The sequence below is a fragment of the Lepidochelys kempii genome, chromosome 20, assembly GCF_965140265.1.
Source record: "Lepidochelys kempii isolate rLepKem1 chromosome 20, rLepKem1.hap2, whole genome shotgun sequence".
In the NCBI taxonomy this organism is placed as follows: Eukaryota; Metazoa; Chordata; order Testudines; family Cheloniidae; genus Lepidochelys; species Lepidochelys kempii.
The window spans coordinates 8,894,937-8,922,809 of NC_133275.1; the positions used below are offsets into that span (position 1 = coordinate 8,894,937).

Below are 27,873 nucleotides of genomic sequence, written 5' to 3' on the forward strand. Positions count from 1 at the left end.
CAGGCTGGGCGGCTTGTCCCACAGGGGCCACAATAGTTCCTCCCATCAGCAAGGGGCAGCGGTGCTCCATTCCACCCCCATTCCCAGGCGTGGCTAGGGCCCCCACCCAGCAGTCTGGGGAAGACACTGCAGCTGCACCCCCAACCATAAGGGGGTCAGGGGTACGTCTGTATTAAACAGAGGCATTCGTGGTGCCCAGGGAGGGGGAGATGGTGCCAAGGCTGGAACCCACCTGCTAGCCACACTCTATGGGGGGCTCCCCTTACCCCATTGGAGCCCTCTCCCCTCACAGCATGGAGGATGGAGGGCCAGGTCTGGCAACGTGTGGGGCCAGTTGCCTGCACTGGGGAACCATGGCTGGGGTCACATTCCATGAGGCTGGGCTGTCCCCCTCCAGAGCCCTCCGGCATCTGGAGACGGGACAAGAATAGAGCTGCTGGAGTCTGTCCCACCTGGGCATCCCCTCCCTAACAGGCGGGGTGGCGCTACCCACATGCCATGTGGCTGTGGGGCAATTGGGCCACCCCAGCGTCACTCAAACCTGGCCCTGCCCCGCAAGGAGGGTCAGAGCCAAGCCCCCCTGCTCCCTCCCCCAGGCTTCGAGGGCACGCTGTGCGAGAAGAACATTGATGACTGCTCTCCCGACCCCTGCCACCACGGCACCTGCCTGGACGGCATTGCCAGCTTCACCTGCTCCTGTGCTGCCGGCTACACCGGCTACCGCTGCGAGAACCAGCTCAATGAGTGCCACAGCAGTCCCTGCCAGCACGGGGGCAAATGCATCGACCGCATCAACAAGTACCAGTGCAACTGCCTTCCTGGCACCTCAGGTGGGGGCCGGGCTGGGGGCCTGCGTCGCGCTGGCCGGGTCTGCCGCCCCGCCCCATCCCCACAGGCCCTGGCACTGCCCCGCTCCACCCTCAGGGGTGCCCAGTGCTCCTCCTCTGCATCCCCAGGGTCCACGGCCCCTTCCCTCCCCACCCCAGGGGCACACTTTCCGCCATGTGCCTATGCTGCCCCCCTCAAGCCCCCTCCCGGTCCATGGCCCCTCCCTCCCCTGGGTCCCCTGGCTTCCCATCCCCCCAACCCTAGGACATGGACAACCCCTGCCTCAGAACACACCATGCCACCCAGTCCCAGGGCACATCCGCTGCCCCCTCTCTCCTGGCTCTCCTCACTCCCACCCACCTAGCCCTAGGGCACGTGCTGTCCCCAGGAATACACGATCCCCTCAGCTCCCTATCCGCTGTTCCTGCCCTCCCAGCCCACATGCCCTGCGCTGGCCACGCCATGGGGGTGAGGTTCCCGCGTGCTGTGGCTGGCTGGCGCGGATGTAAGGCAGCCCCTCTCTCCAGGTGTGAATTGCGAGGTGAACTTCGACGACTGCGCCAGCAACCCTTGCGACTACGGCGTCTGCCGCGACGGCATCAACCGCTATGACTGCATCTGCAAGCCTGGCTTCACAGGTGAGGCAGGGACGGGGCCCCGCTCCAGGGAGCCGTGGCTCTGGGGGGCGGGTGGGGTGGGGTCCTGTGACCCTGAATCTCAGAGGATGGGGATGGGGGGGCCTGGCTCTGGGGAGCTGTTAGGGGTGGGGCCTAACTCTGGGGTGGCGGGGCCCTAGCTCTGTGGGGGTGGATGGGGGGGGTGGGAGCTGGGCCCCGTCACCCTGGCTTCGTGGGGTGGGGCCCTGGCTCTGGGGGTGTGTGGGGGCTAGGCCAGGGAGTGTCCTGGGCCGAGCCATACGGGGTGCCCATGCCAAGTGGGCGTGCCTCACAGGGCCCCTGTGCAACGTGGAGATCGACGAGTGCGCGTCCAGCCCCTGCCAGAATGGCGGCACCTGCATGGACGGGGAGAACGCCTTCACCTGCCTCTGCCCCGAGGGTTTCCACGGCCCCCACTGCTACTCTGAGGTGGACGAGTGCAGCAGCAGCCCCTGTGTGCATGGAGCCTGCCGCGACGACATCAACGGGTGAGGGAGCGCTGCGGCCGCCCGCCCAGTCTCTACCCCACCCCGCCTGCGTATGCCCGCCCTGCCCCGCGCTGCCCTACCCCCCGCCCCGCCTGCATATGCCCGCCCTGCCCCTGTCCTGCCCCGCGCTGCCCTACCCCCCCGCCCCGCCCCGCCTGCGTCCGCCACCCTCTGTCCTGCCCCGCCCTGCCCTACCCCCCCACGCCCTGCCTGCGTCCGCCACCCCCTGTCCTGCCCGGACCTGCCCTACCCCACCGCCCCGCCCTGCCTGCGTCTGCCACCCCCTGTCCTGCCCCGACCTGCCCTCCCCCCCTCCCCCCGCCATGCCTGCGTCCGCCACCCCCTGTCCTGCCCCGCGCTGCCCTATCCCCCCACCCCCCGCCATGCCTGCGTCCGCCACCCCCTGTCCTGCCCCGACCTGCCCTACCCCCCCCCACTCCGCCCTGCCTGTGTCCGCCACCCCCCTGTCCTGCCCAGACCTGCCCTACCCCCCCACCCCGCCCTGCCTGCGTCCACCCCCTGTCCTGCCCCGCCCTGCCCCCCCACCCGCCATGCCTGCGTCCGCCACCCCCTGTCCTGCCCGGACCTGCCCTACCCCCACGCCGCCCTGCCTGCGTCCGCCACCCCCTGTCCTGCCCGGACCTGCCCTACCCCCGCACCTCCCGCCATGCCTGCGTCCGCCACCCCCTGTCCTGCCCGGACCTGCCCTACCCCCAGCCCACCCTGCCTGCATCTGCCACCCCCTGTTCTGCCCCGACCTGCCCTACCTCCACGCTGCCCTGTCTGCGTCCACCCACTCTGCCCTTGCCCTGCCCCGACCTGCCCTACCCCCACCCCGCCCTGCCTGCATCTGCTGCCCCCGCCCTGCCCTTGTCCTGCCCCCACCCCGCCCTGCCTGCATCTGCCGCCCCTGGCCCTGCCCCAACCTGTTCTGTCATGCCCTACCCACACCCCGCACTGCTTGCATCCGCCACCCCCTGCCCTGCCCCGCCCTGCCCTTTGTCCGCCACGCCACCCCACGCCCCACCCCACCCAGCCTCCATCCGCCCACCCTGCCCCCACCGCGACCTGCCCTGCCCTACCCCCACCCTGCCCTGCCTGCGTCCTCCGCCCCCTGCCCCCACCCCACCTGCCTGCATCTGCCCGCCCTGCCCCGCCCCGCCCTATCCTGCCCCCACCTCGCCCTGCCCTGCCCCCGCCCCGCCCTGCCTGCATCTGCCCCCTGCCATAGTGCTGCACTTGTCCGCCTTGCCAGAGGGAGCCCCTGGACCCAGCGGCCCCATCCCAGTGCTTGCTGTGTGCTGCCAGTTCCCCAGAGAGCCCTGGGGGCACAGGGGGGCGTCCCCTTGGGGCAGGGCCTGCAGTGACGCCCCCTCCCCCGCAGGTACAAGTGCGAGTGCGAGCCGGGCTGGGCCGGCACCAACTGCGACCTGAACAAGAACGAGTGCGAGTCCAACCCCTGCCAGTCTGGGGGCACCTGCACCGACTACGTCAACGGCTACCGCTGCAAGTGCAAGGAGGGCTTCCAGGGTACATGTTCCCGCATCCACCCTTCCCCGCCTATCCCCCTCCCCACCCACCCCCCACTGACCCTCTGTCTCTCTCCCAGGGACCTACTGCCAAACAAACATCAATGACTGCGTCTCCAGCCCCTGCCTCAACAAGGGCACCTGCATCGACGCCATCGCCAGCTACTCCTGCCTCTGTGACCTGCCCTACACAGGTGGGGCTGTGCCCACTGTGGGGAGAACAGGGCGCCCAGGCTAAGTGGAGAGGGCCTGTTTCTGGGAGCCTGGAGGGGTGGGGGGTCCCTGTGGTTCTCGGGGGTGGGGAGTTCCTGTAGTTGAGGGAGGCGCCAGCCCAGGTGGAGCGAGGGGGTGTGGGGGGGTGCCTGTGGTTCTGGGAGGTGTGCTGGGACTGGGGGGGTCCCCGTGGTTCTGGGAGGTTTGCTGGGGTGTGGTGGGGTCCTGGTGGTTCTGGGGTGTGTGTGTGTGTGGGGGGGGGGGTCCCTGTGGTTCTGGGACTCATGGCAGGGCAGTTCCTTTGTTGGGCAAGGCCTGTGGCCAGGGCAGGAGCCTCATGTGGACTCTGGGCCCGAGAGTCGGAGCTGCTCTCACCATCGCTCCCTTCTGCCTGCAGGCCGCAACTGTGAGAACGTGCTGACACCCTGCTCCCCTAACCCCTGTGAGAACGGGGGGGTCTGCGACCACACGCCCGACTACGAGGGCTTCACTTGCAGCTGTCCCCCAGGCTGGCAAGGTACCGTCCCTCCGCCCACTCCTCCCCCATGGCCTCCCTGCCCTGCCTGCTCTGACCTGTGCCCTTTCCCTCCCCGCCAGGTCAGAGGTGCCACGTGGATGTGAACGAGTGTGACCGGACCCCCTGCCGGAACCGGGGCACCTGCACCAACCTGCATGGCGGGTACAGCTGCGCCTGCCGGCCAGGGTACACAGGCACCAACTGTGAGACGGACATTGACGACTGTGCCCCCAGTGAGTCCGGGTTCACGCGCGCTCGTCGGGGTACTGCACCCCAGCTCGCTTGGCTCAGCCACCCCACAGCCCAGCCAGGGCACAGTGCAGGACCCCAGCCCTGTGGGTGGAGGGCGCTCAGCAGGGGGTGCTCTCCCCTCGCGTTCCCTGCTTACCCAGTACCCCAGCGTGCTACTGGGGTGCTGTCAGGAGGTGCTGTTAATTGGAGGTTTCCCACCGAGTCCTGGCTGTCCCATCGTCCTGCCATTCCCCTGGGCTGAGCTGAAGCTGTCCTGGACAAGCTCTTCCCGAGGGCTGCCTCTGAGCCTGCCCAGCCTGCTCATGCTGGGTTCTCCTTCCCCTCCCACCCGAGCAGCTGGGCAGCAGGGCTGTGGGGCTGGGGAACAGCCACAGCTCCCTCCCCAGAGGGGGCTGGCTGGCTGAGTGAGTGGGGGAAGGGCTCTGGGAAGGACCGGGATGTGAGGGTGAATCTCTCCCTGGGGGTGCCTGCCCTGATTGCCTGGGGCGGGGGGGAGAAGGGGAGGCCATGGAGTGGCTGAGCTCCTCTGGCCCCTTCTGACCCTGCTGCAGGCCTCCCCCGCCAGCCCTACACACACACCCCCTGGTGACCCTGCCACTTACCTGCCCGCAGACCCCTGCCTCAATGGTGGATCGTGCCAGGACGGCATCAGCTCCTTCTTGTGCACCTGCCTGCCAGGCTTCACGGGCCCGCGCTGTGCCAGCGAGACCAACGAGTGCCTGAGCAGCCCCTGCCGCAACGGTGCCACTTGCACTGACTACGTCAACAGCTTCACCTGCAGCTGTGCCCCGGGCTGGGCCGGCCTGCACTGCGAGCACAACGTGCAGGAGTGCACCGACAGGTGAGCCCCCCGCCTGGGGATCCCCCCCATCCCCCGGGCTGGGCCGGCCTGCACTGCGAGCACAACGTGCAGGAGTGCACCGACAGGTGAGCCCCCCGCCTGGGGATCCCCCCCATCCCCCGGGCTGGGCCGGCCTGCACTGCGAGCACAACGTGCAGGAGTGCACCGACAGGTGAGCCCCCCGCCTGGGGATCCCCCCCATCCCCCGGGCTGGGCCGGCCTGCACTGCGAGCCCAACGTGCAGGAGTGCACCGACAGGTGAGCCCCCCGCCTGGGGATCCCCCCCATCCCCCGGGCTGGGCCGGCCTGCACTGCGAGCCCAACGTGCAGGAGTGCACCGACAGGTGAGCCCCCCGCCTGGGGATCCCCCCCATCCCCCGGGCTGGGCCGGCCTGCACTGCGAGCCCAACGTGCAGGAGTGCACTGACAGGTGAGCCCCCCGCCTGGGGATCCCCCCCATCCCCCGGGCTGGGCCGGCCTGCACTGCGAGCCCAACGTGCAGGAGTGCACCGACAGGTGAGCCCCCCGCCTGGGGATCCCCCCCATCCCCCGGGCTGGGCCGGCCTGCACTGCGAGCACAACGTGCAGGAGTGCACCGACAGGTGAGCCCCAGGCCCCCATCGGGGAGCCTCCCCAGTCCTCATCTCCCTGTCCCCAGAGGACCCCTATCTGCTTCATCTCTTGAGAGAGTGGTGCCAGGGCAGGGCGGTGGGGTGGGGGTGGTTGTGGGGGCATAGGGCCGGTGCTGGGGGGGCAAGGGTTGTACTGATGGGTGGTGAACGGGGCATCGAGCTAACTATGCCTGTGGCCCTGCAGTTCCTGCTTCAATGGCGGCACCTGCCTGGACGGGGTGAACTCCTACACCTGCCGCTGCCGTGCGGGCTTCACGGGCACCCACTGCCAGCACGAGATCGATGAGTGCCAGTCCCAGCCCTGCCTGAACGGGGGCACCTGCCTGGATGGCGTGGAGTCCTACCGCTGCACCTGTCCCCAGGGCTACACCGGTGCCCAGTGCCAGGTGAGCCCTGCCCCGGGGATGGATGGTGGCTCGGCAGACAGGGGCAAGGACACAAAGTCCCAGCATCTGGGGAGGGTGAACATGAGGCCTGGCATTCTCGGGGGAGCCTGGCCTCAGGGAGGGGGGAGAATCCAACATCCCACTGCGGTGGGGGTAGGGGCCTGGCCACAGGGGAGGGGAGAAATCCAAACCCAAGTACGGTGAGGGGTGGGAGGCAGGTGCCAGGGGCCTGGCCTCAGGGGCGGGGGGGGAATCCAACACCTCAGTGTGGTGGGGCGCAGGGACCTGGCATTGCCGGAGCCCAGCCAAGGCTATATTGGTTCCCCGGGTTGCATCCCCCAAGAGTACATTGTCCCCTAACTCCCCTTTCCTTGCAGAACCTGGTGGACTGGTGCAGGCGCTCGCCCTGCCAGAACGGGGGCCGCTGTGTGCAGATGGGCACGGCCCTGACCTGTGACTGTCCAGGGGGCTGGACCGGCCGCTACTGTGACATTCCCAATGTCTCCTGCGAGGTGGCGGCAGCTCATCGGGGTGAGGGCACCCTGGGCAGGACTGACCCCCGCTGGTCCCTGCCAGGCTGGGCTTGGAGGGGTCTGCCCTTAGCGGAGCTGCCCTTGCTCAGGGATCTGGGTCTGCAGTGCCCTCGAAAGATGGGGAGGAGTTGGGGGCCATTGGGCAGCTTTGGGTGGAGCTGTCAGCTGAAGTATAGCCTGGGCCCTGCCCTGCCCCCACTGGACCCTGCTGTCCCAGCCACACCTGCTCTAGCAATGCTGATGGTACCCCTACAGCTATCCCCAGCTCGGGGAGGGAAGAGGGGTCTAGTGGTTAGAGCAGGGGGAGCTGGGAGTCAGGACTCCTGGGTTCTATCCCCAGCTCTGGGAGGGAAGAGGGGTCTAGTGGTTAGAGCAGGGGGAGCTGGGAGTCAGGACTCCTGGGTTCTATCCCCAGCTCGGGGAGGGGAGGGTGGTCTAGTGGTTAGAGCAGGGGGGCTGACAGCCAGAGTCCCTGTCCACTCTGTGCCATGGTTTTCCCCTGTCGGGGCTGTGCTGGGGCTGTGGGCCGGGCACAAGGCATCACAGTCTCTGTCTGTCTGTTGGGGGCAGGGGTCTCCAAGGAACAGGTGTGTCACTACCGGGGCCAGTGCGTCGATGCTGGCAACACCCACTCCTGCCTCTGCAAGGAAGGCTACACGGGCAGCTACTGTGAGAGCGAGGCCGACCCCTGCCAGCCCAACCCCTGCCAGCACGGTGCCTCCTGCCACAGCTTCATAGGCAGCTACGACTGTGAGGTGAGCCCCAGGGAGGGGGGCTGCATGGAGGAGCTCCAGGCGCTGCCAACCGGCGCTCGCCAGGCTGCTGGGGAGCCGCAGGCGTTGTGCCCCCACGAGGACGGCTGGGCCAAGGGGATACTGAGCGAGGCACATTCAGACAGGCTTACCTTGGAGCAGGGCAGCCGAGACTGGTCTGAGCATGAGCCAGGATTCCTGGGTTCTAGATCCGGCTCTGGGAAAGGAGCAGGGTCTAGTGGTTGGAACAGGAGGGCTGGGAGCCAGGATTCCTGGGTTCTGTTCTGAGCTCTGAAAGTGCAGTGGGGTCAGGTGGTTGGAATGGGGGCCTGGGAGCCAGGACTCCTGGGTTCTCTCCCTGGCTGTCGTTGACAGTCTGTACGGTGGGGTAAGTCCTTCTCCTCCCCGCTATGGTGCTCCATGACCCCGCACAGCAGCGGAGAGGGGTTGGTGATGGCAGCATGAGGCCTTTTTAACCCCTCTGTGGCTGGAGGAGGTTGAGCCGAGGGGCTTGGCAGCCCTGGGGTGGGGCCCTCAGGAGAGGAACTGAGGCCCAGGGCCCTGACTGAGCTGTGTCTGTCTCTCCCTACAGTGCCCACCGGGGTTCGAGGGCAAGAACTGCGAGTATGACATAGACGAGTGCCAGTCCCACCCCTGTCAGAACGGGGGCTCCTGCATTGACCTCATTGGGCGCTACATCTGCTCCTGCCCGCCGGGAACCCTGGGTAAGGCCAAGCTGGGCTAGTGGCTGGGCACCGTGGGGGGGCAATGGGAGGCAGGTTACTGGGGCAAGGGGTGGCTCTGGTTACTCCCAGGAGTGGGGGTACTTGTGGGGCGGGGAGCTCAGGTTGGGGGATGGGGCCTGGTTTCCTTGGGAGGCCAGATCCCCACAGGATGGGGTGGTTGGGATGCTCTGGTTACGACGGGGGCTGCAAGGTCTCTGCCCCCCACCCAATCCCCAGGTGTCCTGTGCGAGATCAACGAGGACGACTGTGCCACGAGCCCTGGCAGCCGGGCGCCCAAGTGCTTGAACAACGGGACGTGCGTGGACCGGGTGGGTGGCTACCGCTGCAACTGCCCCCCGGGCTACACGGGTGAGCGCTGCGAGGGCGACATCAACGAGTGCCTGGCCAAGCCCTGCCTGCCCCAGCGCACGCTGGACTGTGTGCAGGGCGCCAACGACTTCCAGTGCCTGTGCAAGCCGGGCTACACGGGTGAGTGTGCCGGGGGGGGCTACACCCAGCCCAGGGGCGTTTATCCCGGGGGCGCTGGGGTGCATGTCAATGGCTGCACTCAGTGCCGGGTGGGAGCAGGGGAAATCCCTGGGGGGCGGGGGAGGCTCTCTAGGCTGGGGGTCTGTGCACCCATGAGGGGCTGAGCCGTGGGAAGGTGGCTGTGCTAGGAGCAGTGCAGGAGGCGGGGTGCGGGGGCAGCTCCCCTCTCCCTAGACTCTTCGTGACCCATCCCTGTCCACCCCCCGGCCAGGCCGGCGCTGCCAGAACATCCTGAATACGTGCGAGGCTCAGCCCTGCCAGAACGGTGGCCAGTGCAGGCTGACAGCGAACACGCCGCTGGGCTACACCTGCCGCTGCCCCCCGGTGAGTGCCCCCTTGTGGGAAAGGGCAGGGGGCTGGGCTCAGGCCAGCTGGGGGCCTCCCCCTGGCCGTGCACAGCCTGCAGTCTTCCAGGCCCAGAGGGAATGGGGCTGTGGGGGGGTGCTGGGGGCCTGCTCCACCATTCCAGTCCTGGAGCTGCAGGATGGGCTCTGACCTGAAAAGGGGCATCTTGGTTCTGGTGCTGCAGGGAAGGGTTTAGGTGGTGTTCCTGGTGCCCTGGGGGAGCAGGCTGGTCCTGCTGTGGGGGGAGGGTTTCCATGGCACTTGAGATGGGGTGGGGGAGAGTTCCCAGGTTACTTGGAGGGGTCCCATGGCACCTGGGGTGAGGGTGCTGGGGGAGGGTTGCCATGACACTTGTGGGGGGGTGGTCCCATGGCACCTGGGGGGTGGATAATCGGCTGAACATGAGTGCCCAGTGCAACGCTGTGGCCAAAGGAGCTAACACAATCCTGGGATGCCCAGACGAGCATAGAGAGGTTCTCTTACCTCGTACCTGGCACTGGTGTAGCGGCTACTGGACTCCTGTGCCCAGTGCTGGTCCCACAGTGCAGGGATGCTGGTCCATTGGTGAGGGTCAGAGGGGAGCCCCGAGAATGGTGGAAGGATCCGAAGAGCAAGGAGCTCGAGCTGTTCAGTGTCCCAAAGGGAAGGGGCCAGAGGAGCGGAGCCCAGGCTGGGCTCCTGGGCCTAGCGACTGAGGTGCGATGTGATGGGATGTAGCGGCTGGAAGCTGAAGCTGGACACGTTCAGACTGGAAACAGCCGCTGGAATGGGCCAGCAAGGGCCTGAGCTGGGTTCTCCGTCATGGGCCATTTGCAGTGGAGCTGCGCCGTGGGTCTAGCTGCTGTGCTCTGTCATCCATGGCTTACTTCCGGCCTGTGACATACACGCCACGTGGAGGGGCCCATTCTGGTCTGGGTCCTGGTGTGGCTGGATGGGGTGATCCTAGTTCTGGGTTGGTTCTGGTCCGGGTCCCAACGCTGCTGGGCAAGGGGGAGGTGGTTCTGGCCCACGGCCTGGTCCCAGTGCCATCTCTCTCACCCTCTTTCCTGCCCCTTCCCAGAACTATTCCGGGCCCACCTGCGAGCGAAGCGTGCTGTCGTGTCGGGAGCTCGCCTGCTTCAACGGGGGCAGCTGCCAGCACACAGCGCTGGGCGCTCGCTGCTCCTGCCTGCCGGGCTTCGCTGGCTCCGACTGCCGCCTGCGGGCTAACAGCAGCTGCACCAGCGCGCCCTGCCTCAGCGGGGGCACCTGCCTAGAGATGTCCCGGCCTCCCCACTTCCAGTGCCTCTGCCCCAGCGGCTTCTCCGGCCTGCGCTGCGAGCAGAAGCCCCAGCACCCCCTGGAGCTGCTGTGCCTGCAGGAGGGGTGCGATGCCAAGGCCGGAGATTCCTACTGCGACAAGGAATGCAACAGCCCCGCCTGCACGTGGGATGGGGGCGACTGCTCCCTGCTGGTGGGCGACCCCTGGCAGCAGTGCGAGGAGCCCCAGTGCTGGCAGTTGTTCAACAACAGCCGGTGCGACGAGGCCTGCAACACGGCCGCGTGCCTCTACGACAACTTCGACTGCAAGAGCCGTGAGCGCAGCTGCAAGTAAGGAGGGCGCCGGGCCGGGGGATGGGGAGGCGCTGCCCCCCGGGGGGGCGCTCTACAGCGGGCGCTTTCCCTTCAGAGTGTGCACTTGCCCCAGGGGGGCGCTGTGCCGTAGGGGGTGCCCTCCCCCCGAGGTCAGTGCTGACTCCAGTGCCCCCGCATGGCGTTTGCCAGGGACGAGCCTTTAACCCCGGTGCTTGCCCAGGTGGGGCACAGGAGCTGTTCATACAGGGACCCCTTGCCTGGCGCTGAGATGCGCCCCCCTCTGGGGGTGGGGCGGGGACTATTTATACAGGGACCCCTCACCCAGCTGAGGTGCAGGCACCTCTGGAGTGGGGCGCGGAGGGTGTTTATACAGGGACCCCTCACCTGACTCTGGGGTGGAGCACGGGGGCTGTGGTAGCTACATCTCACCGCTGGCCAAAGATGGCTGTGGGCACTGGAGCCATGTCCAGGATATTTCTCACTGTGTGAGGCAGTCTCTGCTGCAGGAGCCCAGTGACCCCAGGTGTCCTGGAGTGCCCAACAGGGTGGAGGGGGACTGGCCAGAACGGGGTAGGGCTGGGGGCTGGGTAGGGCAGGGCTGGGTGGGGCTGTGCGCTGACCATGGCCCCCCTCCCCTCCCCAAGCCCCGTGTATGAGAAGTACTGCTCGGACCACTTTGCCGACGGGCAGTGCGACCAGGGCTGCAACCACGAGGAATGCGGCTGGGACGGGCTGGACTGCGCCCGTGAGATGCCGGAGCACCTGGCCAGCGGTGTGCTGGTCATCACCGTGCTGCTGCCCCCCGACGAGCTGCGCAGGACCAGCACCACCTTCCTGCAGAAGCTGAGCGCCATCCTGCGCACCTCGCTGCGCTTCCGCCTTGACAGGGACGGCAACTACATGATCGAGCCCTTCTACCGGCCCAGCCGCCTGCACCGCCGGGAGCTGGGCCGGGAGGTCATCGGGTAAGCTGCGGGCCAGCGCGGCCCTATGGGGAGTGGGGGGAGACACAGCCTCAGGGAGTGGGGCGGGGGAGATGTGGGCCACAGCCAGGGGGTGTGTGGGGGCCACAGCCCTGGGGGCCACAGCCAGGGGGATTCAGGGGGAGACGCGGTCCTGTGGGCCGCAGCTGGGGTGAGGGGGGAGATGTGGGCTGCAGCCAGGGGGTGGGGGAGAGAGACAGCCCCATGAGCCACGGGGGAGATGGCGGGGGGGGGGGGGGAGCCAAGGGGCTGGGATCCTGGCCTTTAGGGGGCTGGTACAGGGGGCTGGTGCCAGGGTGGGGCAGGTTAGCACTTTGTGGGGCTGGCACTGGGGGTAGGGGGCCAGTGCCAGTGAAGGGGGCCAGTCCTGGGGCAGACACTAGGAAGTTGTCTGTTGACTGGCACCAGGACACAGAGGTGCCACACAGCTGCTTTCAATCAGCAATCTGGGTCGCCGCCCGCTCTGATGCGGGGACTGGGGTGGCTCAGCTGGTTCCTGTTACCCGCTCCCTGTGCTCTTGGACGGCAGCAAGGGCCCTGGGGGCAGCATCCAAGGGCCTTGCCTCCTGCCCGGCCCTGGGGCCCAGATGGGAGCAGGTCGGGACGGGGCCTGCACAACGGTGCTAAACAGCTGCTGCCAGCCTGGCAGCGACCATGTGGTCCACGGGACCGAGGTCCCGCTGCCTGGGCCATGCCTGCTCTGGGACATGCACAGCCCTTGCTGCAGGGGGTGCTGAGCCAGCCCTGCCCCAGGACTCCGTGTGGGGCAAGGGGTGCTCAGGCTCCCCTACAGTCTGGGGCTCGGTGCCACCGTGGGTGAGGCCACTGGTAACTGTCCCCTTCCCCGCCCCAGCTCCGTGGTCACCCTGGAGATCGACAACCGCCTCTGCTTCCAGGCCTCAGACAAGTGCTTCCCCGACGCGCGCAGCGCGGCCGACTACCTGGCTGCGCTGGCCGCTGTCGAGCGCCTGGAGTTCCCCTACCCCATCAAGGCTGTGCACAGTGAGTGCAGGTGGGGCCGGGGCTAGGGGGTGGAGTTTGAGGGCAGGGTGAGAGGTGGGGTGGGGTGAGAGGGCGGGGTGGGGTGAGTGAAAGGGAGCGGAGTATTGGGAGGGGACGGAGTGAGTGGGAGGGGTGGGGTCTCAGGAGGGGTGGGGTGAGTGGGGGCGGGGTCTCAAGAGGCAGGGTCTGACCCCCATCCACTCCTGCAGGTGACAAGCTGCAGCCGAAGCCCCCGGACTCCGTGCCCCTGGTGCCCCTGGTGGTGGTGGCAGCAGCCGTGATCCTGCTGGTGATCCTGGTGCTGGGGGTGCTGGTGGCACGGCGGAAGCGGGAGCACAGCACGCTCTGGTTCCCAGAGGGCTTCAGCCTGAAGAAGGAGAACAGCAACAAGAACCGGCGGGAGCCCGTGGGCCAGGACGCCTTGGGCATGAAGTACGGGACCTGCCCTCGGGGGCCAAGCCCACAGCCTGCTCCCCACACCCAGGCCTGGATCCCCGCTCGCTGCAGCAGTATGGGGGCTTTTACCTGCTGCAGGACCCCCCCGTCCTCCCCTGACCGCCACCACCAGGGGGGCAGTGTGCAGACTGTCTCTGCCTGCACACCCCACGGCTGCCCAGTGCCTTGTGCAGTGGGGGATGTCCTAGGAGTGGCCTCCTGAAGCCCTGGGTGGGTGGGGCGGTGGCCAGGGGCTGCGCGGCAGGGGCTGGGGTCTAAGCTCTTGGCTTCCCTCTAGGAACATCAGCAAGGGGGAAAGCCTGATGGGGGAACACTCAGATGACTGGATGGATGCAGAGTGCCCGGAGGCCAAGAGACTCAAGGTACCAACACCTATGGACCAGCAGTGAGCCCCGGCTTGCTGGGGGCGGGATGGGTGATGGGTGCTGGGGGGGGGATGGGTGATGGCTCGGTAATGCGGGGGAGGAGGGGTGTGGGGCACAGTGATGTGCCGGAGGGGGCGGTGTTGGGCAGGGAACGGGAGTCCCTAGCAGGGCTGGGGCAGGATCTACCAGCTCCATGATTGGTTGTGCTCTCCCCCCAGGTGGAGGAGCCGGGCGGGGACTCGGAGGACCCTGTGGACTGCCGCCAGTGGACACAGCATCACCTGGTGGCCGCTGACATTCGCATGCCGCCATCCATGGCCCTGACGCCACCCCAGGGCGAGTTCGACACCGACTGCATGGATGTCAACGTCAGGGGGCCAGGTAAGGGGGGGCCTGGCTCCATCTCAGGGACTACAGCTCCCAGCATGCAGTGCAGACACGCTGGGAGAAGTGGGCAGAGGAAAGGCTCCCCTGCCTATGCAGCTGACCACACGTCCCAGCATGCATCACAGCCCAGTTCAGCCACACTGCATGCTGGGAGTTGTGGTCTCTCATGCTGGAGCCCTGGGGCAGCTCCCAGTTAACCCCTTGGTGGTGGCTCTCCTTGCAGACGGCTTCACTCCGCTCATGCTGGCCTCGTTCTGCGGGGGCGGTGTGGAGACCGACCTGGCTGAGGAGGATGAGGCCGACGACTCCTCAGCCAACATCATCTCGGACCTCATCTGCCAGGGCGCCAACCTGAGCGCCCAGACCGACCGTACAGGTGAGACCGCGCTGCATTTGGCTGCCCGCTATGCCCGGGCCGACGCCGCCAAGCGCTTGCTGGACGCCGGTGCTGACACCAACGCCCAGGACAACACGGGCCGCACACCGCTGCACGCTGCGGTGACCGCCGACGCCCAGGGCGTCTTCCAGGTGAGACACCCCCCACCCCCCACCCCGTGGTGCCGACGCCCAGAGCGTCTTCCAGGTGAGCTCCTGCTTTCCCTCACCACCTGGGACGCGCCCCAGTTGCTCTCTCTCCACCCCAGAGCTCCCCCACGCAGTCATCTTTTACTGGAGGCCCCCCCCATCCTGGGCCAAGCCCCTGGGCACTCTGCCCTTGCCAGAACAACTCCCTGGAGAGCTCCCCCTCTACCCACACTGGGAGGGCTCCGAGGGCTCCTGGCTGTGCCCATGCTGGGAGAGCTGGGCTAGGCAGGGTTTCCCCAGGTGCAGCTCTTCTGTATTCCCATCTCACACCTGCCCTGCCTGGCAGATCCTGATCCGGAACCGCTCCACGGACCTGGACGCCCGCATGGTGGATGGCTCCACGGCACTGATCCTGGCCGCCCGGCTGGCCGTGGAGGGGATGGTGGAGGAGCTCATTGCCTGCCACGCAGACGTCAATGCCGTGGATGAGCTAGGTATTGGGCGGCTTCCCCCCATCGGGGGGTCTCCACTGAGGCCCGCCCCCAGCTTGCCCTGGGGAAGGGTCTGGCTGTGGGTATCGGGGCTCAGCTCTCCACCCTTCCACGCCCAGCATGAGCCCACTGTGGGGGCTTGGTGACATGGGGGAGCACTGCCAACCCGTGAGGATTTGGGAGGGGCTGTGCAGGGAGGAGGAGCTCGTAGCTGAGCTAGCAGGGGACTGTGGGTTGGGATTGAGGGGCAACGGCAGAGCTGTGGTGGGAGCAGGGGAGCCCAGGGCTGGGCTCGCAGGGCTGTGGGTTGGGACTGAGGAGCAGCGGGTGGGGGGTAGACCAGCAGAGTGCCCCCCCTCATGGCTTGGCTCCCCCAGGTAAATCTGCGCTGCACTGGGCCGCGGCCGTGAACAATGTGGAGGCTACGATCGCGCTGCTGAAGAACGGCGCCAACAAGGACATGCAGGACAGCAAGGTGAGCGGCAGGCGGGATGGGCAGGCCAGCAAAGCCTGGCTGTCACGCATCCCGCAGGCCCCGCCCACAATGGGGGCTCCCACTGTGCCTTCCTCTAGGAGCCTCTGAGCCGAGCACCAGGACACGCTGCTCCTGTGCTGAGGCGGGGGAGACCCGTCTGCCTAGGGCCTGACCCTGGCTCTAAAGCCCTGGCACAGAGGGCTGTGGGCATCTCCCAGCCCTGCCCTGGCATTCCCAGGGCTCCGTGGATGGGGGCATCCCCCTCAGCACAGTCTGAGCCCCACTGTTGCCCCCCCCAGGAGGAGACCCCGCTGTTCCTGGCCGCTCGGGAGGGCAGCTACGAGGCGGCCAAGATCCTGCTGGATCACTTTGCCAACCGGGAGATCACAGACCACATGGACCGGCTGCCGCGGGATATCGCCCAGGAGCGGATGCACCATGACATCGTGCGGCTGCTGGACGAGTACAACACGGTACGCAGCCCGCAGGGGGCACTGCCCCCCGGCCACACCATGTCCCCGCTCATGTGCCCGCCCAACAGCTTCCTGCCCAGCCTCAAGCCCACCCCTCAGGGGAAGAAGAGCCGGCGGCCCAGCGCCAAGAACACGGCAGGGGCAGGCAGCAGTGCCAGCCTGGCCAAGGAGGCCAAGGGGCGCAGCAAGAAGCTGAGCTTGGAGTGCCAGGGCTCCCTGCTGGAGAGCTCAGTCACCCTGTCGCCCGTCGACTCGCTGGACTCTCCCTACGTGGCCAACCCCACCTCTCCCATCCTGGCCTCTCCCGGCGTCTTCCACCCAGCCAGCTCCTCCATGTCAGTGGGCTCCACACCCATGGTACACGGCCTGATGGATGGGCCCTTTGCCGTCAGCCTGGCGCGGCTCAGTGACCTGGGCGAGGTGGCATCGGCCCAAAGCACCATCCTCTCCATGAACCGGGTCTCCATGCCCTCGCTGCCACGCCAGCCTGGCTGCGTGGGGCTCAGCCTGGGCATGGTGAGCCCGGTGGCGGTGCCCTTCGATTGGCACACCCGTGTCCCCACCTCCCAATGCAACCCAGTCATTGGGGTGGTGCATCCGGCTGCCTCCCACCCGAACCTGCACCAGCCGGCCCAGCCCTTCCCTCAGGGGCTGCTGCTACCCAACCATCTGGCCATGGTGCACAGCTCCCAGGTGCTGGCCGCCCCCAGCCCTGTCAAGGATCAGCCCCCACCGGCGCCCACCCCTGGGCAGCCCATGCCCCCGCCGCCCCCTGCGGCACCCACCCTGGGCCGTGCCAACCAGCCCATCTCGCCCAAGGAGGGGCAGGGGGCTGCGCGCCCTGGTCCCCCACCCCCACCCCAGTATTACAAGGCACCCGGCGGGCAGGGGGCAGAAGATTACCCCACACCCCCCTCGCAGCACAGCTACACCCCCGGCCAGGACGGCACCCCCAAGCACTGCCTACACCTGCGCAGCGAGCACCCCTACCTGACGCCCTCGCCCGAGTCCCCCGAGCAGTGGGCCAGCCCCTCGCCCCACTCGCTGTCTGACTGGTCCGAGTCCACTCCCAGCCCGGCCGTGCTGGGGCCCCCGCAGACCCTCTCCCACCTGCCCGACCAACCCACCAAGATGCAGGTGTTTGCGTGAGGGCAGGGGTGAGGGATCCAGGGCCCCGAGCCTCTCCCCCAGCTCCCCTTCCTGGGGGAGCCCCTCACCCGCCCCCAGACCCTGCCTCCTGGAGAAACTCTCCCCCCCCCCCCCCCCACAGTGTTTTTTATAAGAAAAATGTCAAATGTAAAAAGGAAAAAATCCCTCTCTCTATGGGTGGGGGCTGTGGGCTCCCCCCCAACTGCCATGGGGGGGCTCTGGCCATGCCCTGACCCCCCATCTCCCTGGCGGGGGGCATTTGTCTTTTTTTTAAAAAAGTCTTTTGTATAGAAAAAAAAGTCATTTAAACGAGCGCTTTATTTTTACAAAATATTATATGTAAAGTGTCCAGTAGGTGTCGCTAAAGCACCACGGGCGGGGGTGGGGCTGTAGCGGGGGAGGGTGATCCCTGGCCTCCCCCCACTGTTGCTCGGTGGGCAGAGCGCCCCCCACGTTGGGGAGGAGCCCGCTCACTGTAATTGTGTACTGGGATGCGGCGATAGCCTGTGGCCGCTGCCCGGGGCACAGGGCCCCCTCCCCGCAATGCGGGGGGCTGAGCCCCCACCCCTACCCCCCTGCTCAGGGCCCTCCGCAATGCGGAGGGACTGAGCCCCCTCACTGCCCCGAGCTCTCTGCCTGGGGCTGAGCCCCCCCAGGTCCCCCGCCCTCCCTGTCCTGTTTCTTGGCACTTCATCACATTCCAGGTTAATTTATTCCTTGGAGATGCCCGCTGCCCAAGTGGGGCCTGTCTGGTGGGGGGCTCCGGCCAGCGACAGGGTCTGCCAGCTGCTCTCGGTGTTTGTCTCCCCCATGGCACCACTGCCACCCCCACCCTGGGCACAGCTGGTCGGGATGGGCGGCACCTGTCCTCCATGGCTGATCCCACCCCCTCTGCTCCACAATGGCCGCTTGCCCTCCCACCGGGGGGCCCTGCCCGCAGTACGATGCCAGGCAGCAAACTGACAGCCAGCTGGGCTCCGGCCCCTCTATACATTCCCCACATGCCTCCTCTGTCAATGGCTCTGGGAGCAGGGGCTGGGGAGGAGCCCAGTGCCTGGGCACAGCCCCTGCCCCCCCGCTGTAGCATAGAGGGGGCAAGGCCCCTGCTTGTCACTCCTAGAACGAAGTGTAGCTCATTTTTAAACTATTTTTTAAATCCCTGTTTAAATCAAGTAGCTTTGAACCAACTGGGCGCCGCTGTACAGAGCTTGACCCTGCGCTTAACCCCCCTGGGACCTCCGGTACCAGGGACCCTCATCCGTCCCTGCACCTAAGCCCCCTGGCACTCACTGTGCAGAGCCGGCCCTGCCTCTGACTCCCCTGGGACCCGCTGTACAGAGCCCACCCTGCACTCTCACCCCCATCCCTGTCCCCACACATAACCCTGCTGGGACCCACTGCAGAGCCTGCTCCTGCACATAACTCCTCTGGGACCTGCTGTACAGCGGCCTCCATCCCTGCCCCTGCACATAACGCCCCTGAGACCCGCTGTACAGAGCCCACCTTGCCCCTATCCCCCTGGGACCTGCTGTACAGAGCCCGGCCCCACTGTGCCTAATAAAGCTGTAGTTAACAAAGAACCTGTCTCTGCCCCCTTCTGTGCGCCTGTTTCCCCCCCCCCGCCCCCTTCTGTGCGCCTGTTTCCCCCCCCCCGCCCCCTTCTGTGCGCCTGTTTCCCCCCCCCCGCCCCCTTCTGTGCGCCTGTTTCCCCCCCCGCCCCCTTCTGTGCGCCTGTTTCCCCCCCCGCCCCCTTCTGTGTGCCTGTTTCCCCCCCCGCCCCCTTCTGTGCGCCTGTTTTCGCACCGCCGCCCCCGCCCCAATCTGTGCGCCATTTGCCATACTCAGGGCCTTGCCATGGCTCTGGGTTGGGGTGGAGCGGCTGCTCTGGGTCAGCTCCAGTCCTGGGCTGATCTTGGTTGGTTACAGCAGCCTGTTTCCCTGGGGTCATCTGGGCTGGTCCCCACTGAGCAGTTCAGGGCCTCGGCAGAGGGGGCACCAGTGCCGGGGGCTCCCAGCAGTCAGTTGCCTGCGGCCTGAAGTGCTGTGGGTGAGCGGCGGGGCCCTGGGGAATGTGGTGGCCGCGCTCCAGGAGGACAAACAGTAGCTGGCAAAAATGCCCCCATCCGCCCCCCCGCGAGCTCTGTGCCCGAACACTCTCTCTGCGCTTCCCCACCGTGCCCCATCTCTCAGCCCCTCGCCCCGCGGGGCTCAGCACTGACCTGCCATGGGTGGCCCCCCATTGCTTTCACCCCGAGGTGCCTGGTCCCTGTGGGGCTGGAAGGAGGCTTTTACTCAGGGAACTTGCCCGCCTTGCGGTGGGGACACGGCTAACCTGCTTGGCTGCTGATCATCCTCCAAGGTCTTCTCACAGTCCCACCTGTGTGCCCAGTCGGGCAGAGCTGTTCCCCTCAAGTCCCTGGGGTACAAGCAGAGAAGGCTCAGAAACCTGGGCTGTGCCACAGATTTCCTGGGGGCAAGCCCAGCAGCAGCGAGCCCCAGAATGTGAGGGCTGCTTGCAGCCAGGCGCCCGCTGTGCAGCCTGGAGGGGGAGCATGGCAGCTGTTGGCTTTCAGGAGACTGTGATAGTCCCGGCTTCAAAGCCGCCAGTTCCTTCAGCATGATACCCCCTGTCTCCACTCTGCCCAGCATCTCTGTGGTCTGACACGCCGTCCCCCGGAGGGCTGCAGCCCAGACAGAAAAGAAACAAATGAGCGAGACCAGCTGAACGATTTGCATCTTCCCAGGATGCGTCAGGATGCCCAGCCCAAATCCTCAGCGCTTCCCCTCCCTGATTCCTGGGCAGCTGCCGGGAGGGGCCGCTTTCGATGGGCACCTGCCTCACCCCTGTTGTTTTGGTGGAGTCAGCAAGCTGGGATGGACATGGCTCAATCTGTCCTGATGGGGAATTCATGCCTGTCACAACTCTTCCAGCCTCAGCTTCCCACAGCCCCATTCTAGGCGCTTGGGTCAGCCCTGGGTGGCCATGTCCATGATGTGCCCAGCTGTAAGTGCTGGCGTTCAGGTCCAGCAGGAGAGGGGGGCGAAGTGGGCAGGCCAAGGCCCATCTTCAGCTCGCCCCGCTCCTGTGCACCCAGCTCACCCCGGCAGCATATCCCTGTCTGAGCCAATAGTGGCTCTATCGGCAAACCACAGATCAGCCTCTAACCAGCACTGAGCCCACAAACCACTGCCGGCTGCACAGGACAGAAATGTTCAGCAAATGCACCGGGAGCAGCTCCAGTGTTAGCAGCCGAGGGCCAGGTCCCAGAATAAGGGTCACACACCCCCCCCCCGCCCCCCCCGGAGCATCTCCCGGCTAGTTGCTGGTCCGACAGCTCCTGCCTTGGTGAGGCAGGACAGGTGGTCACTGCAAACTGCTGGCCTGAAGTCCGTCAGTCTCAGCAAAGGTACGGCTCTCAAGGGAATTGCCTCGGGGGAATTCGTCAGACACCATTCCTGACACCAATCACGCCGGCCTTAGTTGTAGTGAAATCCAAGCCAATTATTCGCTTCTCCATCTGGGCTCCCCAGACGTCTCTCTGCCCTGCCAGCAGGCCAGGCAGCAAACCCAGCTCTCCCCAGGTCTGAGAGCCCAGTTATGTAGTTCAGTTTGGAGCACCTAGGCCCTGGCTTTGTAGCATGGCTGGTCTAATAACTTCCATTTGAACAGTGTCTAATACTGTACACCCTGCACCCCCACCCCCCAGCACAGATCCTATAGCACACAGTCGCTGGACTCCTAGGCTTGCTGTTCATGGCCCAGGTCTGTGTCCTTGGTCCACGAGATCAGTGCTAGTCCCCAGCGTTGAAACTGTCCTTTGGAGGAACCCTTCAGTGGGCCAGATGCCCAAGGCGTACTGCTCTTCCTCCCCTCCTCCAAGACTGAGCCCCTGGGCTCCAGCCCTCCTGCTGCACCCCGTGAGCTCTGCCTGGCGCATCCAGCTGAGAAAGATGCCTGGCCAGAGACTTGCCCACTCCTCAGAGCCAAGCAACCCCTGGCAAGGATGTGCAGTGACACCAGGCAGCGTTTTCAAACAGAGTTGGGTTTATTAGTTGTCTGGAACCCAGCCTGGGAATTCCCCAGGTTTGCACAGAGAAGCAAAGGCTAAAAGACAGTCCATCCTGGCCAAGCCAGCGTGCCACCCAGCCAAGCTGCCATGGATTCCATTTTTGGTCCTCGTCCCCATTGTGGTCCCTGGTGAGTGCTCAGTGTCATAGAATCATAGAAGATTAGGGTTGGAAGACACCTCAGGAGGTCATCTAGTCCAACCCGCTGCTCAAAGCAGGACCAACCACCAACTAAGTCATCCCAGCCAGGGCTTTGTCAAGCTGGGCCTTAAAAACCTCTAAGGATGGAGATTCCACCACCTCCCTAGGTAACGCATTCCAGTGCTTCACCACCATCCTAGTGAAATAGCGTTTCCTAATATCCAACCTAGACCTCCCCCACTGCAACTTGAGACCATTGCTCCTTGTTCTGTCATCTGCCATCACTGGGAACAGCCGAGCTCCATCTTCTTTGGAACCCCCTTTCAGTTAGTTGAAGGCTGCTATCAAATCCCCCCTCACTCTTCTCTACTGCAAACTAAATAACCCCAGTTCCCTCAGTCACGTGCCCTAACCTCCTAATGATTCTCGTTGCCCTCCGCTGGACTCTCTCCAATTTGTCCACATACCTTCTGTAGTGGGGGGACCAAAGCTGGTCGCAATACTTCTGGTGTGGTCTCACCAGTGCTGAATAGAGGGGAATAATCACTTCCCTTGATCTGCTGGCAATGCTCCTACTAATACAGCCGAATATGCCATTGGCCGCCTTGGCAACAAGGGCTCACTGCTGACTCATATCCAGCATCTTGTCCACTGTAATCCCCAGGTCCTTTTCTGCAGAACTGCTGCTTAGCCAGTTGGTCCCCAGTCTGTAGCGGTGCATGGGATTCTTCCTTCCTACGATCAGGACTCTGCACTTTTCCTTGTTGAACTTCATCAGATTTCTTTTGGCCCAATTCTCCAATTTGTCTAGGTCACTCTGGACCCTATCCCTATCCTCCAGCATATCTACCTCTCCCCCCAGCTTAGTGTCATCTGCGAACTTGCTGAGTATGCAATTCATCCCATCCTCCAGATCATTAATGAAGATCTTGAACAAAAATGGCCCCAGGACCAACCCCTGGGGCATGTCACTTGCCTACCGGCTGCCAACTAAACATGGAGCCATTGATCACTACCTGTTGGGCCTGACAATCTAGACAGCTTTCTATCCACCTTATAATCCATTCATCCAGCCCATACTTCTTTAACTTGCTGGAAAGAATACAGTGGGAGACCGTATCAAAACCTTTGCTTAAGTCAAGATATATCACATCCACTGCTTTCCCCATGTCTGCAGAGCCAGTTATCTCATCATAGAAGGCCATCAGATTAGTCAGGCATGACTTGCCCTTGGTGAATCTATGTTGACTGTTCCTGATCACTTTCCTCTCCTCTAAGTGCTTCAGAATTGATTCCTTGAGGACCTGCTCCATGGATTTTTCCAGGGACTGAGGTGAGGCTGACTGGCCTGTAGTTCCCCGGATCCTCCTCCTTCCCTTTTTTAAAGATGGGTACTACATTAGCCTTTTTCCAGTCGTCCGGGACCTCCCCCGATCGCCACGAGTTTTCAAAGATAACGGCCAATGGCTCTGCAATCACATCCGCCAACTCCCTTAGCGCCCTTGGATGCATTGCATCTGGCCCCATGGACTTGTGCATGTCCAGCTTTTCTAAATAGTCCTTAACCTGTTCTTTCTCCACTGGGGGCTGCTCACCTCCTCCCCATACTGTGCTGCCCAGTACAGCGGTCTGGGAGCTGACCTTGTCTGTGAAGACCAAGGCAAAAAAAGCATTGAGTTCTTCAGCTTTTTCCGCATCATCTGTCACTATGTTGCCTCCCCCATTCAGTAAGGGCCCCACACTTTCCTTGACCACCTTCTTGTTGCTAACATACCTGTAGAAACCCTTCTTGTTCCCCTTCATATCCGTGGCTAGCTGCAACTCCAGTTGTGCCTTGGCCTTCCTGATTACACCCCTGCATGCTCGAGCAATATCTTTATACTCCTCCCTAGTCATCTGTCCAAGTTTCCACTTGTAAGCTTCCTTTTTGTGCTTAATCTCACTGAAGATTTCACTGTTAAGTCACGCTGGTCGTCTGCCATATTTGCTATTTTTTCTGCACATCAGGACGGTTTGTTCCTGCGCCCTCAGTGAGGCTTTTTTAAAATACAGCCTGGACTCCTTTCCCCCTCATATTAGCCTCTCAGAGGATCCTGCCCATCAGTTCCCGAACAGAGTCTGTCTGCTTTTCTGAAGTCCAGGGTCTGTATTTTGCTACTCTCCTTCTTCCTTTTGTCAGGCTCCTGAAGGCCAGCGCTTAACCTGACACCCGCCCCTTTGTTCTCCAGCTCAGGGCCTGTGCTCCATTTCCCTGGGCAGCTCCTTCCTCTGGGCTGTGAAGTTCCTGGCCCTTGGGGCTCACCTCTCTTTCCAGATCCTCTCCTGAGACAGGTCAGTTTCAGTCCCATTCACCCCACCCTTGCTCTGCCCCAGGAGTGGTTCACTTGGCTGCATGCCCGAGACCAGGAAGTCACGGCCCTGTGTAGCCTTCATCAACATGGCACAGAACAGCTTGTCCCAGCTGAACCGCAAGCTGTGGGGGGGCGGGGGGGGGGGGGCTTTTGCCAGATGTTCATGCTGCTCTGGCCTGGCCGGATGTGTATTTCTCAGTACTTTTCATGCCCACTCAGTTCCCAGACCGGACATCACTGAACGGCTGCGCTTCGGGTTTCCATTAGTGCCCATTCCCCTGGTTTTACAACCCACATGTTTCTCTCTGGTCAATAACATCATGTCCCAGAATCGAGTCCCCGTGTCCAGCCTGCGCATTAGACCCAGCACTGTACGGCTTCCATCCACCTGGCTAGCAGCTGCTTCCTCTGCTGGCACATCGTGGTGAGGAAAGATTCAACGGTGGGGGCCCATTCCACAGTCTCTTGGCAGGTCCTCGGCTCTCTTCTGGGCATGGGATCTGCGAGTCCGAGTACAGCTGAGCATCCATCAATTGGTCAGCTGCCAGTCTGCCCCGGCCGTCCTCTGGTATCTGGGTATGCCAGGATCACAGGTCTGTGCAGGTCCTCAGCTAGCCCAGGTGGGGTCTCTTCTTTCCCTTTCCTGCCTCTTAGCTGTGCCCTGGCCAGCTCAGCTCACTGGATGGCTCCAAACCATGCAGCAGGGTCTTGCACCAGGTCAATTCCTAGGGCTGCTGCTGTGGGACAGTCCCTGGGAGGACCCCTTCAGTGTGCCAGACCCCCTGTGGGTCTCACTCTTACTAGGGTGAGCCACTCGGCTTCACTGCCTTGTTGGACCAAACCTCAGAGCCTTCAGCACCCCTGCCTCACACTGTGAGCTCCCCTCAGAGAGTCCACCTGGGTTGGGCACCAGCAGGAGACCTGTACCCCCAAAGAGAGCAGTGCACCCCCCCTTTCAGCACCTGCACTGACTCTCAGCAAGCATTACAGAAGCAGTTGGGTTTGTTAGCTGTCTGGAACACAGCATGAAAAGTCCTGGGTTAGCACAGAACAAAGTTGTCGCCTGGTCCAGCTTGGTCAGTCAGCCCCAAGCCCTCTGCCCTGCATTTGTCCCACTACAGGAGAGCTTCCAGCATCCCCCGCTTAACAAACCCCTGCCTTCTGGCGCCTCCTCAGTCCTTGGTTCTTGTTCCCAGACAAACCCGGGTGACTTCCTGACTAGGAGAGGGGGCCCTCCCTGCTCTTTAGTTTCTAGGTACCAAATGTCTAGGCAATTAGTGTCTGTTGCCTTCTCAGACTCTCCATGGCCATGGGGTCCAGGCCCCAGACTGCTGGCATCAGTCACATCTGGATCTCGGGGTCTCTGCAGTCCATAGGGGAAACTGAGGCACGCTGTACTCATACAAAATATTACAGAGAATTCTCACTCCGTCACACCAGGTCTGGCTCACTGCATCCTTTTCTGGGGGAGTTCTGCAGCACAGTCAGAGCTGGGCCACCCAAGCTGGCTGCTAGGCACCCCCCTTTGGACTATGATGTTGACCTGAGCCAGATAAACCACCCAGGGACTTCCCCATCATGAAAAGAAAAGGAGGACTTGTGGCACCTTAGAGACTAACCAATTTATTAGAGCATAAGCTTTCGTGAGCTACAGCTCACTTCCTCAGATGCATATCGTGGAAACTGCAGCAGGCTTTATATATACACAGAGAATATGAAACAATACCTATTCCCACCCCACTGTCCTGCTGGTAATAGCTTATCTAAAGTGATTTCCAGCACAAATCCAGGTTTTCTCACCCTCCACCCCCCCACACAAATTCACTCTCCTGCTGGTGATAGCCCATCCAAAGTGACAACTCTTTACACAATGTGCATGACAATCAAGCTGGGCTATTTCCTGCATAAATCCAGGTTCTCACATCCCCCCCACCCCCATACACACACAAACTCACTCTCCTGCTGGTAATAGCTCATCCAAACTGACCACTCTTCAAGTTAAAATCCAAGTTAAACCAGAACATCTGGGGGGGGGGGGGTAGGAAAAAACAAGAGGAAACAGGCTACCTTGCATAATGACTTAGCCACTCCAAGTCTCTATTTAAGCCTAAATTAATAGTATCCAATTTGCAAATGAATTCCAATTCAGCAGTTTCTCGCTGGAGTCTGGATTTGAAGTTTTTTTGTTTTAAGATAGCGACCTTCATGTCTGTGATCGCGTGACCAGAGAGATTGAAGTGTTCTCCGACTGGTTTATGAATGTTATAATTCTTGACATCTGATTTGTGTCCATTTATTCTTTTACGTAGAGACTGTCCAGTTTGACCAATGTACATGGCAGAGGGGCATTGCTGGCACATGATGGCATATATCACATTGGTGGATGTGCAGGTGAACGAGCCTCTGATAGTGTGGCTGATGTTATTAGGCCCTGTGATGGTGTCCCCTGAATAGATATGTGGGCACAGTTGGCAACGGGCTTTGTTGCAAGGATAAGTTCCTGGGTTAGTGGTTCTGTTGTGTGGTATGTGGTTGTTGGTGAGTATTTGCTTCAGGTTGCGGGGCTGTCTGTAGGCAAGGACTGGCCTGTCTCCCAAGATTTGTGAGAGTGTTGGGTCATCCTTTAGGATAGGTTGTAGATCCTTAATAATGCGTTGGAGGGGTTTTAGTTGGGGGCTGAAGGTGACGGCTAGTGGCGTTCTGTTATTTTCTTTGTTAGGCCTGTCCTGTAGTAGGTAACTTCTGGGAACTCTTCTGGCTCTATCAATCTGTTTCTTTACTTCTGCAGGTGGGTATTGTAGTTGTAAGAAAGCTTGACAGAGATCTTGTAGGTGTTTGTCTCTGTCTGAGGGGTTGGAGCAAATGCGGTTGTATCGCAGAGCTTGGCTGTAGACGATGGATCGTGTGGTGTGGTCAGGGTGAAAGCTGGAGGCATGCAGGTAGGAATAGCGGTCAGTAGGTTTCCGGTATAGGGTGGTGTTTATGTGACCATTGTTTATTAGCACTGTAGTGTCCAGGAAGTGGATCTCTTGTGTGGACTGGACCAGGCTGAGGTTGGTGGTGGGATGGAAATTGTTGAAATCATGGTGGAATTCCTCAAGGGCTTCTTTTCCATGGGTCCAGATGATGAAGATGTCATCAATATAGCGCAAGTAGAGTAGGGGCTTTAGGGGACGAGAGCTGAGGAAGCGTTGTTCTAAATCAGCCATAAAAATGTTGGCATACTGTGGGGCCATGCGGGTACCCATAGCAGTGCCGCTGATCTGAAGGTATACATTGTCCCCAAATGTGAAGTAGTTACCAGGAAGCCAGCTTACAGTTTCTCTCCTTAGAAACTGGATCTCACTTTCACCACCAGCATTTCTTCTTTGAGTGATTGCTCACGTGTATTCCACAATAGGTGTGCGTGCTCGCCACGTGCACCGGTGCCAGAAGTTTTTCCCCTAGCAGTACCCGTAGGGGGCGGGGAGCGCCCTGGCCAGGGCATGCCCCCACCCCACGCCCCGGGTTTTAAGTCGTGTGACACTTGTAGGTGATCTGTGCCACGGAGTGACCCGTACGCGGACTGTTTACACTGTTTGGGAGAAACCCATATCAGCGATCGCTACAATGTTTGCAAGTCGTTCAAGCATTAGGCTCTGGGCCATTCTGATGGAGCCGGCGCTGACCCCGACTCCGGTGCGCTACTCCGAGCCGGCACCGGGCACCGCAGTGTCGGTACGTGGCGACCTTCTGGAGCCTTCGACCAGTCGGCACCGCTCCCCATCCACGGGCCATAAGAAGGCAAAGAAGATGCCTTCTTTGCAGCGGCACCGAGGTCAACCCGGGGCAGGGGTCTCAAACTCAAATGACCACGAGGGCCACATGAGGACTAGTACGTTGGCCCGAGGTCTGCACCACCGACCCCCCACCCCGCTGCCCCGGCCCTGCCCCCACTCCACCCCTCCCATGAGGCCCACCCATGTCCTCTTCCCCGAAATCCCTACCCCAACTCCACCCCCTCCCTGCCCTCAGGGGGTGTAGGGTGCAGCAGGGGGCTCAGGGCAGGGGTGCGGGGTGCAGGAGGGGTGCGGGGTGCAGCAGAGGGCTCAGGGCAGGGGGTCGGGGTGCAGGAGGGATGTGGGTTGCGGCATGGGGTCGGGGTGCAGGAGGGATGCGGCATGCGGCTCAGGGCAGGGGGTCCGGG

General features: G+C 63.2%; 1 protein-coding gene across 1 annotated transcript in view; it reads left to right on the plus strand.

Moving 5' to 3' along the window:
- NOTCH3 (notch receptor 3) overlaps positions 1–18,707 on the plus strand; it is a 45,778-nt gene extending 27,071 nt beyond the window's left edge. The window contains 24 exon segments of the mRNA XM_073319236.1: positions 597–830; positions 1,356–1,466; positions 1,780–1,972; positions 3,357–3,502; positions 3,582–3,695; positions 4,112–4,231; positions 4,312–4,464; positions 5,096–5,324; positions 6,141–6,342; positions 6,720–6,873; positions 7,446–7,630; positions 8,220–8,352; positions 8,590–8,841; positions 9,113–9,225; positions 10,307–10,836; positions 11,466–11,786; positions 12,658–12,806; positions 13,016–13,238; positions 13,540–13,624; positions 13,846–14,008; positions 14,238–14,542; positions 14,886–15,033; positions 15,408–15,505; positions 15,805–18,707. Of these exon segments, the coding sequence (XP_073175337.1) occupies positions 597–830; positions 1,356–1,466; positions 1,780–1,972; positions 3,357–3,502; positions 3,582–3,695; positions 4,112–4,231; positions 4,312–4,464; positions 5,096–5,324; positions 6,141–6,342; positions 6,720–6,873; positions 7,446–7,630; positions 8,220–8,352; positions 8,590–8,841; positions 9,113–9,225; positions 10,307–10,836; positions 11,466–11,786; positions 12,658–12,806; positions 13,016–13,238; positions 13,540–13,624; positions 13,846–14,008; positions 14,238–14,542; positions 14,886–15,033; positions 15,408–15,505; positions 15,805–17,127 (5,684 nt within the window). The 3' untranslated portion in view covers positions 17,128–18,707.
- The last annotated feature ends 9,166 nt before the right edge of the window (positions 18,708–27,873 follow it).